Below are 13,692 nucleotides of genomic sequence, written 5' to 3' on the forward strand. Positions count from 1 at the left end.
CAAACAGCTTCCATGGAGGAGATTCCCCACTGTCTTTGCTGTGCTGAAAAAACACACATTTATATGCCAGCAAAAAATAAATACCTGTTCTGAGCTCAATTAGCCCTCAGCCTGACACAAAGCATCATGTAAATCCAATGAAAAACAGGTCAGAAACTGGCCAACATGGCTTACTACCACAGGCACTAGCATCCCTGCTCTACTGCCCATCAACTGCTGTATTTCTTGGTATCCCTGATGCAACAGTTGTCTGTGAGCTTTTGATTGCTTGCTTGACTTTCAGAAGAAAAATTTCCTCACCTTACCAGGCTTTTTGTTCTGAAATATAGTATCTTTACTGGCCCTCTGATAAAATGTTGCACGGGGAAATCTGTTCTCCCTAGCCTTTATATGAAACATGACATATTCCCACATGCACTCTGAAGCATTGTTTTTAAAGTGTAAACATATGGTCATCTTGAAGATGGAAACTTGAAGACAGGAACCGTGACTGACATACAACATGCAGTCTGTCCCCACCTTTTCCTGTTTTACAATGGTTATTTATGAATTCTAAAGTGGGAAAGCAACCTAATAATGGAGTGGAAATCACAACCTGCAAGTTGTGGTGTATATTATGTATGAATACAAACACACTTATGTATAAAACAATATTTTTCTTATTTTCATTCTCAGAGATTATAAACTGCAGTTTAAATGCAAAGCATTTGTCATCAGCTTTCAGAGCTACCACACTAATTTGACCAACCACTGAAAGCTCCAAAACTCAAAAGTATTAAAAAATTATTCTGTATAACTCAAGGCTATGTTAAGTCTATGCAGTGATACTGATAACAATATGAAACATGTCTAACATGGATGATGAAAAGAGATGACCCTCAATTTAGCAATAGAAAAGTATTTTCAATTTGCCCTCCATCGCTAGGATTGCACTAGAAATTTCTGGTGTAAAAATCCCTTTTGGCTGAGTTGCAATATGCAGGAAGCTCTTGCTGGAAGACTGCAAGCACAGAATACAAAGAAAAGGAAAGTGTTTCAGAACCGTAACAGATACAGATAAACAGAGATAATAAACAGGAAGAACCCAAACACTGAAATATCCCCCCAGTTCTAAGTGCATAAAACACACAGATTCTTCAGCAATTACATATAATTTCTAAGGTATATATTATGACTGATAAGTTATTATCCTGGCAAGCAAAATACCTTAAAAGCCTGAAATGCCGTTTTTTCTAAAGTGCAATGTAAGGCACTGCAATCAGCTCTAGCACGTATTTTCATCTGAGCTCCAGCTGTGGATGTGCGCTCACTGAAAGAACTTCTAACACTGCCACAATGGTACAATGAGCTCTCATGTTTCCTCCATTGAGTCAGACTGGGGTTACAGTCAAGCAAGAGAGCAGGTTCCACAGAGCAGGGTCAACCTGGTGCTGGCACTGAAAGGACCAGGAGGCTCAACGCTTATAACTTTTGAAGGATTGACAAAAGATGCATTTTCCTTTCTTCTTAAAAGCACACAGGCCACACACTGCTCCACTATAAATAAACTTTGTGCCTTAGGTTTCTGAAGTTTTTATGTAAACAGTGCAGAAAGTAGACTCTTTATCTTTTGTTCCTCTCTTTATCTTTTGTTTTCATCATACCTATCAGCACTGCACAAAGCATCTTCAGTTGCAGGTGAGAGGGTTAGGAGCATCTCACAATCAAGAGATGGCTCATGTACTCTCAATTTAATATTTTAACAAGCATGGTACTGTTTCCACTACCACCTATCAACTCTCGTCATGCTTGCTGCAAAGCTTTCAAAGTATTGCTTTTATTATTATACTAAACAGTTACCTAAATCTTCGTTCGCGAAGCCTAGCCATGAAACAGTTACCTAATATCCTTTATTCTCACACTCCCCCACAAAAAGAATATACTGAAGGTAGAGAACACTGCAAGATAAAATATTACTAGGCAGTTACCAAAGAGCAGGAATCACTGTATATCATCATAAATACAGGGACAATAATGAAACATAAAAGGAGGTATTTATATTCTTGATAATCATATTACCATGCTGGTATGCTTCAATATGTGTGTTTACCTAAGCACATAAAAACAACCATATTTTTTCCCATCTGGAGGCCTGATAGTGCAAACTGATCTCAAGAGTATATCCCCATGTCCATGCAGGGCCACAAAGAAGACAAATCAGCAAAATCTAATGGGTCTGTAGCAGAGGAGATTTGCAATGGTGCTCCAACCAGATCACACTCAGATTGCGATATGGATATTAGAAACCAGTTCTCCAATTTATTGCATGACTTTACATAAAAAAGCCTGAAAGTGTGATTTATAAATCATTGTTGCCTTATATTCTTAAGCTTGTCTACTCAATTTTCCAGTTACACCTTGCTTAAAACCGTTTTCCAGATAGGTTATACAGTCCCCATTCTCAATTTCAAACTCTTCATAGGAAGTGTGCCTCTAAAACTAGTATGTAGCTCAAAAATGCTTATCCAGCTGTCATTAAAACTTAAACCATTAAGTATTTCATGATACTAATCTTAGTTCAAACAAACCCCACACATTATAACTCTGTGCTTCAAAACATGGCAGTAGACAGGAAAGGTCTGCCATTACCGTAGGCCAGGAAAAATGTTTCCCTCACCTCAAGAAGATCAAAGCAGACCCAGTGTGCCCACACTTGACCCACACCAGAGCTACTGCACTGTGATGGGGGCAGCTTCTTTTGTTTTTAAAGTAGTTATTTCCAGTAATGGAAATCTGTGTTGTGAACACTTGTGTCCAAACTGTGTTGAAATTTTTTTCTGCCAATGGAACATTGAAGTCTTTTGATGTCAGGGAGAAGTAAAAGCCCTTCATATCTCTTTACCTAATCACACAACATGTGTCTACATACATTTTAATTGAGAACATGCTTTTATAGTAGAAACTTAATTGTTACAGACTTGCACATATTAAACCCAGTTCCTTCTTTTTGTTCATTTTCTCATGAAAAACCTAGAATCCAGATCCTTGCAAAGCCACCTCACCATTCCCAGAGTCACAACCACGTTCCTCTTCCTCTCCCACCAATAATGGCATCAGACAAAGAGGCAGGTTCACTAGTCATCAGCTGCATCAAGCAATTACAAAGAGGAAAATTGTTAGCAGCACTTTATGTTAAAACAGGTATTGCAACAAATCACTTTGCTGGGTCATTACAAATTCCTATTCATCCTGTGTTACTGAACCTCTTAAAATCTGAGCACAATATGTTCTCTACAACCATTAATATTGTGACAACAGGGCAAGTGGAAAAGGAGAAAGTCTGTGCTGCTGCATGAAGGAGAAGCTACAACCATAGATTACAAATGACAATAGGGTAACCTGGAAAGGTGCAGAAAGCAGGGCTTTCTCAGTGCACCCTCTCCTCCACAACCTCTGGAGAGAAAAAAATCCTGAAGGAGCAGAGCCCAGAGCCAAAGCTGGAGCAGTTCAATCTGGGTCTGGAAGAAGAGATTCTGACTCAAATCCCCCTGCCCCAGGCACTGCTCGCTCCCTCCATCCCACGTCGAGCAGTGACCCCGCTCTGCTGTGCCCTGGTCCCTCCACTCAGCTCTCAGGGCTTAACTGCTCTGCTCCTGTTTGCACTGCACATTGTGAAATCAGCATTAATTTCATAGATTTCTAGACAGCATCAGAATAAGTTAATCATTATCTAGTTCCGTAAAATGTCATTTGCTCTGAGATACACTAAATATCAGAGTTTTTCACCTGACTATAGAAGATGGTAAGCAACATGTGTAGCATAATACATTGCATTCCATGTAGTAAAAGTCCTTTAAGTGCTCATGTGCAACACCTCGTCATTTTCCACACCAATTTTCACATTTTCTTTCTGTTTAGAGACTGTCATTTTTTCATATCCACAAAAGAAAGGAGGCATCATTACAGGCAAATTCTTTCAATGCAGTATTCCACTGCTCCTAAAAAACAGAGAGAGTGTGGTAGATTAACTTTCAAAAGGTTAAAGAAGTATGAAGAAAAAGAGTATTTCCAAGCAAACCATCAAGAGAAAGAATTTGCTTTCAAGAAAGAATGAAGAAGGCACCAGAACCAAAAACTCTTATCATTCTTGACTGTGTAGGGTCTTGTGGGGACTAAACTGTCTAACAGAGACATCTGTTTTATGTGCCCTGATGTGCAAGAAAAAGCCTAGACCAAAGGTTATCTCTATGAGCTGTCTTTCTTCATAAAAGGATTAGCATTGCTAGGCATAACATTGCACGGAAAGGGAAAGGAGATGCAACAGGTATGTTTTATTACAAAATTGAATCTGACACCTAAACTGACAGTCAGCCACTCTCTGTTTTGATTTCTTTATTTGAAAGCAAAATATACTCCATGGTTTTATAAAATAGAAAAAACAATATCTGACAGTTTGAAAGCAGAGTCCAGGCCTTCTGGGTTTATCCTTACTGTAGCAACTGGAATATGCTTATAAACATACTCCAAAGTAGAAGTTGGGAAAAAAATGTTTTGCATTGGAATGTCCTGAAGTGCTTTTTGAGCTAATTACACAGTGCTGAAGCCACTTTTCTGACACATCATCAATAAAAATCAGAAAAAAAACCACAAGTATATTTAATTTTCAAAAGCACATTCTACCTGGAGCAGCTACTCGATTGCCTGTGCTTTTCCACAGAGCCATGCTGAGTACCCATGGCTTCAGCTGGAGTGGCCTCTCTGTGCCAAGCAGACATTAGAGAAAGAGTCACCCAGCAAGACACTGGGAGAGGAATAGAGAGATTTCCACAGGTCACAGTGACCTAATAATGGTTTAAGAAAGAGCAATCCTGGAAGAAATCTTAGGCTGGTGTGAGCTGCCACAACTCCTCCTACAACTGCTTTTATCAGTTGGGGATCTACTTCCCTGATCTCTTTAGATATCCAGGCTCCCTGGCTTAATATCAAGTTCCCCCTCCCCAACTATGTTAGCCAGTATATAATTACATGTTATCCAGTAGCATTATTAGCTGGCATCTTTCTCTCTTTCAGTTTGTTTCTTTATTACTTTGATAAGAAATTCAAATAGTCACTGAAACACTGAAAGCAAGATAGATTATATATCTAAATAGCAGGGTTCCCTGTACAAAGCCAAGTGAGCCTTATTGTCCTAAAAATACTCTGTTCTCTTTAGCTAACAGCAGATGGTGGGAAAACACTGGTTTTCTCTTAGCATAACTGCAAAATATTATCAAAAAAGAAATAATTTTCTTTTTGTTTCAGCTGTTCTAATTGATTCAGTTGTTTGAAACAAGAAACTATCACTTTGAAATAAAAAACTGGAATGACTTCTAATTTCATAGCATCTCTTTCAAGTTCTGCTCTATCTTTGACATCTTGGCCATTGAAGACAAAAGCTCCCCCCAAAAATAAGATGCTTCCTTCAGTGAAATTCCTGCTCTATTAAAATTGGTCAGAGTTTTGCCACTGATTGCATTAATGTCAGGATTTGACCCAGCTATTTCCTCCTCTGTGAGAAGGAAGAACTTCCCATAAACAAGAAAGGCCCTGGAGTGTCTTTCCGGTATTAAGGTCAATAGCCTATATTTTGAAAGCACATCTTTAAAAGAATAAAGTTCATGATTTTCACTTCATGTTACGATTTGATCACAGATTTGATCACAAAAACCTTCAGACTCTTAACAACAAAGCGTTTGCTATCACCACATCAATACATGATTCTATGCCAAAATATCCCTTTTTATGGGGTTGAGCTTTTGGCGATGCAGAGAATTTCTATATTACTACTCACAATTCACCTCTTTCTAAACCCTTAATACACTTCCACCATCCACTGCTGCTTTGAATCACTGAAAATTATAATTATCCAATAGATTCCAACATGTGCTTGCTACAGACTAACCAAAAGCTTTTAGGTATAATTTTGTTATCTAATGAGCTCCATTAACAGCACAAATAGCTTTGAGGTACCTATATCCCAGCTGCACCTATGGAATATCACATTAGAAAAGCGCAAAAGGGAAAAGTCACATTTACTTCAGCAAGATCATATACAGCTGCAAGTACACTCAGTATTTGTCAAGTGTAAAGAGTTATTATGTGACTTCAAAGTCCATAAAATATGCTGCTTACAAGCAGCACTTGACAGCTATTTGCTTCCCCTCAGGACCTGGGATCTGCCATCACAGGTTCCTGCTAACAAGGTCCTATTTTAAGGAAGCTAATTAAAAATACACAAAGAATGAAATATATTTATCCGCTGAGTGAGAGGGGCTCACCTGGTATTTTAAGTCACTTCAGTGGTGAATATCAGCTGGGCTGATATCCATGGCCTCTTCCCCTAATCCAGCACCTAGGGCAGATACCGCCACGGTCCACAAGCCTTTCAGCAAGACCAGCGGAAGGAAGGCGACACCTTCCCCACTGCTCTAACTACTCAGTATGAGGAGGGCAGAATCAGGCATTTCATCACTTTTATGAAGAACATCTTTTTCACCGTAAGGACAGCAAAGTGGTGGAACAGGCTGCACAGAGAGGCTGTGCAGTTTCAGTCCCCAGAGGTTTTTCAAGACACAACTGGATAAAGCCCCAAGCAACCTCACCGGGCCTCAGAGCTCTGCCTGCTTCAGCTTGAGGACAGGCTAGATGCTGCCTGAGATCCTTTCTAATCTGCATCACCCTACAATCATAGCTTAAGAATGCAATTTTCTCTTTCATTTAATCAACAAACTTTTGATGATCACCTTTCTTCATTTCATTCTAGTTTTCCCTCCCAAGATCACGTAATCATAGAATGGTTTGTGTTGGAAGGAACTTGAAAGATCACCTAGTTCCAACCCCTCTGCCGTGGGCAGGGACACCTTTCACTAGACCAGGTTGCTCAGAGCCCCCCATCCAATCTGGCCTTGAGGACTTCCAGGGATGGGGCATCCACAGCTTCTTTGGGCAACTTGTGCCAATGCCTAAGCACTCATAGTAAAGAATTTCTTCCTAATACCTAATCTAAACCTACTCTCTGCCAGTTTAAAGCCATTCCCCTGTGTCCTGTCACTACATGCCATTGTGAAAAGTCTCTCTCCACCTTTCTTGTAGGCTCCCTGCAGGGACTGAAAGGCTGCAATTAGGTCACCCCAAAGCATTCTCTTCACCAGACTGAACCATCCCAATTCTCTTAGTCTTTTCTCACAGGAGAGGTGCTCCATCCATACCAGCTATCTTGGACTTGCTCTAACAGGTCAGTGTCCTTCCTGTGCTGAGGACCTCAGAGCTGGATGCAGTACTCCAGATGGGGTCTCACAAGAGCAGATCTTGTCTGCCTCTCCTGCCTCTCTTGCCCTGCTAATGCACTTCTTTGGTAGCATTCAAGCTGTTGCAGGACCAACCTAGCCAACCTATCACTACACCTACTTCTTCACTCATAGAGCCATTCCCAGTGAATGTCTACCTTTGTGCTCCCTAGACAGTTTGGATCGTGAACTGCTATAAATCCCAAGAATTTAAGACCCATACTCTCACATAATTGACAACGCAAAAGAAGTAAGCCAGTTATACAGGTCTCTGATGAGGCCTCGTGGACCACAACCAACCATCTACAGACTTCCAGTTGGAAGCCACAAGTTTACTTTACTGCTTGCTTTTTGCAGCCCAGGCTTGAAAGGGACTAAGTTCTAAGTACTACAAAGATGAGCAGTGAAAATGGCACTGGAGCTACCTCTTCCTTGCCTTCAAACAATGACAGAGCACCAAAGAAGTTTATATTCAGTTCATATTAAGACCTTATTTTACAGTCCCAAAGACCAGAAACTCTTTAAAAACCTAAATCTGTAGAAGGTTGACAACCTGCAGTGAGAAGAGCTTCTGTCTTCCCTCTAATAAGTTATTTTATGAGACCTAATAAAAAGGTGTCTTTCCATATTTTTAATTGTGTTGCAACATAAAACACCAACGAAAAAAGAGAGAATAGTGCTGGGTGATGTTTGCAACTAATATAAGCCAGCAACTTCGCAGTCACAAGATGATGCCTTTCTGTAAAACTGACCAACTCTAAGAAAAATGACTTCAGCATAGTTTTATTAGAAGACAAATAAAAATTAAATAGCTCTGTTTTCTCAGGAAGCAAACTAGCCTGTATAGTCAAAAGAAACCTATTCAAATTATTAGTTGTGTGAGAATCAGATCTTTTTCTGTGCTGAGCTTCAGCATGCTAGGCTGTTGGTCTGGCCTCCTCAAACACTCCTTCCCGGGCATCCAATAGCACTTTGCTTTTACTAAATGCAGTTCTGAGACCTGCCAGAAAAAGAGAGAAAGAGACTGTTCATAAAGTACCAACTGTGTGCTCCCTACAAACTGGCAGAACTGACTCTGCTTGCATTCTTAGATTAAAATCATTAACAGTGAAAAAGTGTATGCAGTTGGGTGCTATTAAATGGAGAATTTCTATGAAGAAAAGGAATGAGGCAGGTTTTTTAATCTGACTTTGAATATTAACAATAAAGTCCATGTGGTAAAAAGAAATGCAGCATAAAATGCTAATTAAATTCTCTATTCAATTCTATAACACTTCTGAATTAGATCCTGCGGGTTTAGTATTCATTATGATCCACGGCAGTTTCCCAAAAAGTATTTCTCATAATATTCTTGAATGTCTGCTAGTTAAATGTTAACAACAGAACCTAACGTGCATCAAGCCTATTCATTTGCTTTTAAAATGAATAAACAGGCACTCCACTGTTGATTACCACATTCCTGTATCCCTGGAAAGCTGCCAGCTCCAGTAGGTATATAACATTAGTAGTTGTTTTTCTGCCGAGTGGCAGTCCTCTGCGGTAATTATCATCTTGCACCTAAAGTAAATATTATTCTCTCGCTGCAAGTAGAAATAAAGGATTGACTCTTCCTGTATTTTTACTGTTTGCCATCCAGTCCGTCCTGTCGGTACGCTACGTGCCCATTAAACGTAGTTCCCTGACCCCTCGTTACTGGGGCCATCTCTTTTGTCTGTAACCAGTGAATTACGAGGATTAGTCCCCTCCTCAGAAGATCACCGGCGCAGAAACTCCGCGGGCCGTAACCGAGCAACTCGCCTCTACAAAAACTACCGGGACTAAGAGCTCCAAAGCCGGCGCCCGGGAATGCCGCGGGACCCCGGGCAGCGCTGCGGGATGGGCGGCCGTGCCCGGGGGACTCGCGGGAGTGCCCCCCACGCGTGAGACTTCCCTCCGAAACACGTGCGTGGGATGCAAAGGCTGCAGCGACACCGCCTTCAGCCCAAACTGCACTGAATCCGGCAGCTCGCCGGAGCAACCCAGGACAATGCGCCCATTGATCCGGCTGAACCGGCGCTCCCGGGTGTGTCCCCGCCGGTGGGCAGCCCCTGCCCGGACCCCGCTCCTTGGCGATGCTCGGAGCGGCCGATCCGCCCCTTCTAGCACGACAGCCCTGACAGCTCTACTCCAACACGGCGATGGTCACCGACGCAGCACTTGGCTTTAGCCGTCGAGTCAGTTTTTCTGGGACGTACGCGTCCGCACGCTGGAACGAGGGCACGCTCCAGCTGGGGCCAACTCCGGAGCAGGTGCTGGGGAGACCAGGCGGGCACCCCTTGGCCCCGCCGTCCCGCGGCAGGCTGCCCCGCGGCCGCCCCGCTCCCAGCTCCCGTCCCGTCCGCACTCACCAGGATGCCCATCACGTCCGCCCACAGCTGGCCGAACACCTCCGACGTGCCGCTCTCCGCCGGGGCGGCGGGGCCGTCCTCCCGCTCCCCCTCCATGCCCCGGCCCGGCCGTCGGATTAGCGCCGACTCCCCGCCGCCGCCGCGGCCGGCCCGCCCCGCCCCGCCATGCCTCCCCCGCCCCGCTCCGGCCCGGCACGCCCCGGGACACCGTGGGACGGCCCCGTCGCCGCCGTCCCTCAAACTTTCGACCCAGGGACAGGGCGGCCGGCGGTGCCAGGGCGGTGCAAAGCTCCTCCTCCCGCACCCCGTCGCATGTGGCCGCCCCGGGGCGGCAACAAAGGACCCCAGCGCCGCCCCGGCGGGGTCTCCGCGGCTTCGCCCACCCCAAAAGCCGGGAGCCGGTCGCGGGACACGTGTGGTAGCCGGGGTAGCGCTTGTTGCTGCTTCCCGGGCTCCCCCCGTGCCGGCGCTTCACCTGCCTGCCGGGAGCTCCGGTGGCCGAGCCAGCAGCGTTTTCTGAACACTGCAGGAAGAGCCGCCGGGAAGTGGTGTCAGCCCCGCGGCAGGGTAGGCAGGGTAAGGGGCGCCCGGGTAGTTCAGGTTTTTAGTTTGCGTACCAGGACCGCATCGTTCTCCTGAGGAGAGGTGATCCGTCACCGATCGCCCCTGGGGAGGGACTGTGGGAACGCTGCCTCCCCTCCGTCGGTGCCTCATGCTTCCTGGTACTACCCCCTTCTCCTCTACCCCCTAATAGTCAAATTAAATAACTGCTAATTACAGACAGCAGCAGGGATGCTCCTGCATCCTTCTCGGAGACTGCTAAGTGCCCGTACATGCGCGCACACACGCAATGGTTGGGGAAGGCATATTAAATAACAGTGGCCAAACCCCAGTGCCCGTGGATGGAAGGAGCAGCAGAGCTCAGTGGGAGATGCTGACCAAGGGCCTGTCCACCACCTCACACCTCACTCCCAGCTTCTGCTGTGATCAGCAGCAAGAAAATCCTTTCCTCTTAGTGCTCATTCCTAAGCCTCGAAATGGTTAGATTCTTGAAAAGCTACTGTTTCAAGCTGCCATTTATTGGAAGTACCTGCATAGGTTGGGGGGAGGGGGAGGAAGTGATGTATTTAAATGGATTTTGAGAGCTCACACCATGAGCAGTCAATAGATTATCCAACATCCCTCCAGCCCTGCTTGCTGCCAGGCTGTATATTACGTGCCCTGCACCACCCAAATGCATCTCAGAGCCTGGCCTAGAACTTGTGCTCCCCTCCAGGCTCCCAGTTTAGCCCCAGGGTCTCCCCTCAGTCTGCTTACCAGCCCTACGGCTGACAAGGCTCACACTGATCGCACAGTGGAATGGTGGCATGGAAGGGCTGGAGCAACAAATGATACCATTTGCTAACAGCGCTAAAAATAGTATCTGGAGAAGGCATAGAGGAAAAGTGGGGTGACTGCACTCTTCATCTTCTCTCTACGTTCTCAGAAATGCCCTTTTTCTGTCCTCAAAGCTAAGATTGCATACTTTACCAGCACTGGAGAGAAAAGCTGGTCAAAACACTTCCTTTCTCATCAACTGCTACACAAAGAAAGGGACAAGACTTTTTAAAGCATTGTGTTATTGCAGCTTTTGCTGGAGTGGTGAACAGCACACACAGAACAGAGAAAAGGAGGTGGGGAGCACAGGTAGAAAAAATAAAAGAGAATTATGCTGAGAGAAAGTAGTAAAGAAACCACCAATCATGTAGAAATGTGCACAATTTTATTGACCCTCTTGTAGGATGCATAATATGTAATGCATCTTATTACTAACTAATGAGAAATAATGAAAGACCAAAGCCAGGTATAAAACCTCTTCTAATTGACCTTTAAATTGTACATGAGTATAAGCCTATGAAGTATGAGGATACAGGCATGTCAGAGAAGTCTCTCAGTACTTGAGACGGCTTGCGTAACTCAAAACTGGTTTAATTAGTCAGGGATAATTTACTTAGTGACCCTCTGAAATTCATGTTGAACCACTTACAATAGTAATATCTGAACAAGGCACACTTGATCTCAGAAGTTAAGTATTCTGGGGTCCTCATGCACGCTCTCTGCTGTACTTTGTCTTTTTTATAGATGGATGCATATTAAGGAAAAAACCCAAATGAACCAACACCTTTGCAGCACAAAGTCTAAAACCCCCTTGTTGTGTCTTGGGCAGCAATAGATTAAGATCAAATAGGTGCAAGAGGCATCACTCCCACTTGCCTTGCCCCTCCCTGCCAGCCAAGGTCATTGCTCCTGTGCAATGATGACTACACCACTTACAGAAGCAGGTCCTGAATATCCACACTTTTCAGCCCTGCAGTACAGGTAACAGAAACTAGATTATAAATTGTGGTGGTCCAAGAGCTGCTTCCTGAGCCATGATATCATGCCTTTTGTGGAGGCAGCAGCTTTCATCAGAATAGCATAATGCATGGCTGTGACAGTCTTCCCCTCAGCCTTTAATTTATCTGAGACACAGAACCTTTGATTTTAAGAAAGGGAGATAAGGAAAGAAAGATCTTGACTCCAGGAGCAGTTGCTTTAAAAAACAAATGGACATGAGAGAATCAAAACAAATCCATGGCAGTTTACAATAGCTACCATCTTCTATGGTCTTGCAATTATAGTATTTATTCATTTTCAGACTTTCACAAGATGCCATTTTTGCAAGACATTCAATGAATATGGCATGCTAAAATATTCCCTGCTCTTACCTCAAATAGAACCACGCCCTCTTCTATATATCACAGGGTTCCTCTATTTTAATGATGTCAATGTCCTGCAGAACAGGGGTATTTTACAAAACCAACTGCAACAAGAGTATGAGAGTTTTAGAACAAGCAGAAACTCAAGTCTTACAAGGGTTTTGAAGCCCAGCTATGAGTGCAGTATTTCATTTGTGTTACAAAATTACAAATTATTTGAGATTTGGCATGTTAGAATACAGTTTTTGTTTGCAGTTCTATCTGTTGTTGTCTAGACGATAACTCAAGCAACCACGAAAGACTGCTTTCTAGAAGCATGTTGTGCTGGACCTCTGTACAGCTACTGGGAAGAAATAAATCTGGTCAATTTTCTGAAATTTTTGTGACATATCACAGAAGCTCTGACGAGGTGTGTAGCATTTGGAAATATTGGAAAACGGTCATTGTGCACCTTGAGGGCAGCACTAGGCAGGAGGGCAACAATCCTGATATGATTCCCCAGTGCGTCACAGTCACAGTGTGGCTATGAAGCTCCTGCAGTTGTTCTCTGCAAATCTCTAAACTGGAGATGGAGACAATTGACACATATGTGGTCAATCTAGTTTTGCCGAGTTATGGCAGATGCACTGTGCATATGAGCATATCCTCCTATCACACCATCAATTATATGTAGGTGTACAGTTAATAAGAGTTCCCCACATCTACAAACCAGGCAGGATTAACCAACTTGGAGAGCACTCCAAATTCAAGAGAGATCTTCTTCTAAAGGGATACTCAGAGCAGAATCCTAGCTCCGGGTTAAAGTGGGCCACAGAGAAGCTCATCTTTCTCCTTTCTTTACTGATGGTTTAGGGAGATGGCCTTCAGCAGGACATACTCTTTCTGTGTGAAAAGCACAAACTTCAAACACCTGGGTCATTAGGCAAAAGATGACAATCTTTCTGTCCCAAAGTAGTGTGTACCATCTCACCACAGTGTCATACAAAAGTGACACAAGAGTTTCAACAAAACATTTAATAACGAAAAATTGAAATATGCATCAAAATAAACTAGAAAAGCCAACATGCACTATCATAACCAGACTATCACAACTGCTGTCTTCCACATCAAAGGCATTTAATCCAGCAGATCTACACCATAAACAATCTCGAGCACTTTGATATCAATTTTAAACTATATGCAAGAGGGAGAGATCAGGTTGCCTTGGAAAGGGGATCATGCTCCACAGAGTAAATGGACACCAGACTTCATGGGTTCCTGATC

The 13,692-nt window shown here is 43.7% G+C and overlaps 1 protein-coding gene across 1 annotated transcript in view; it reads right to left on the minus strand.

The window, feature by feature from the left end:
• SASH1 (SAM and SH3 domain containing 1) overlaps positions 1 to 9,820 on the minus strand; it is a 124,319-nt gene extending 114,499 nt beyond the window's left edge. Inside the window, 1 exon segment of the mRNA XM_017822052.1 lies at positions 9,692 to 9,820. Coding sequence (XP_017677541.1) covers positions 9,692 to 9,787 — 96 coding nt within the window. The 5' untranslated portion in view covers positions 9,788 to 9,820.
• Positions 9,821 to 13,692: the final 3,872 nt, after the last annotated feature.

This window comes from Lepidothrix coronata, unplaced genomic scaffold (assembly GCF_001604755.1).
Source record: "Lepidothrix coronata isolate B3197 unplaced genomic scaffold, Lepidothrix_coronata-1.0 Scaffold94, whole genome shotgun sequence".
Lineage (NCBI taxonomy): Eukaryota > Metazoa > Chordata > Aves > Passeriformes > Pipridae > Lepidothrix > Lepidothrix coronata.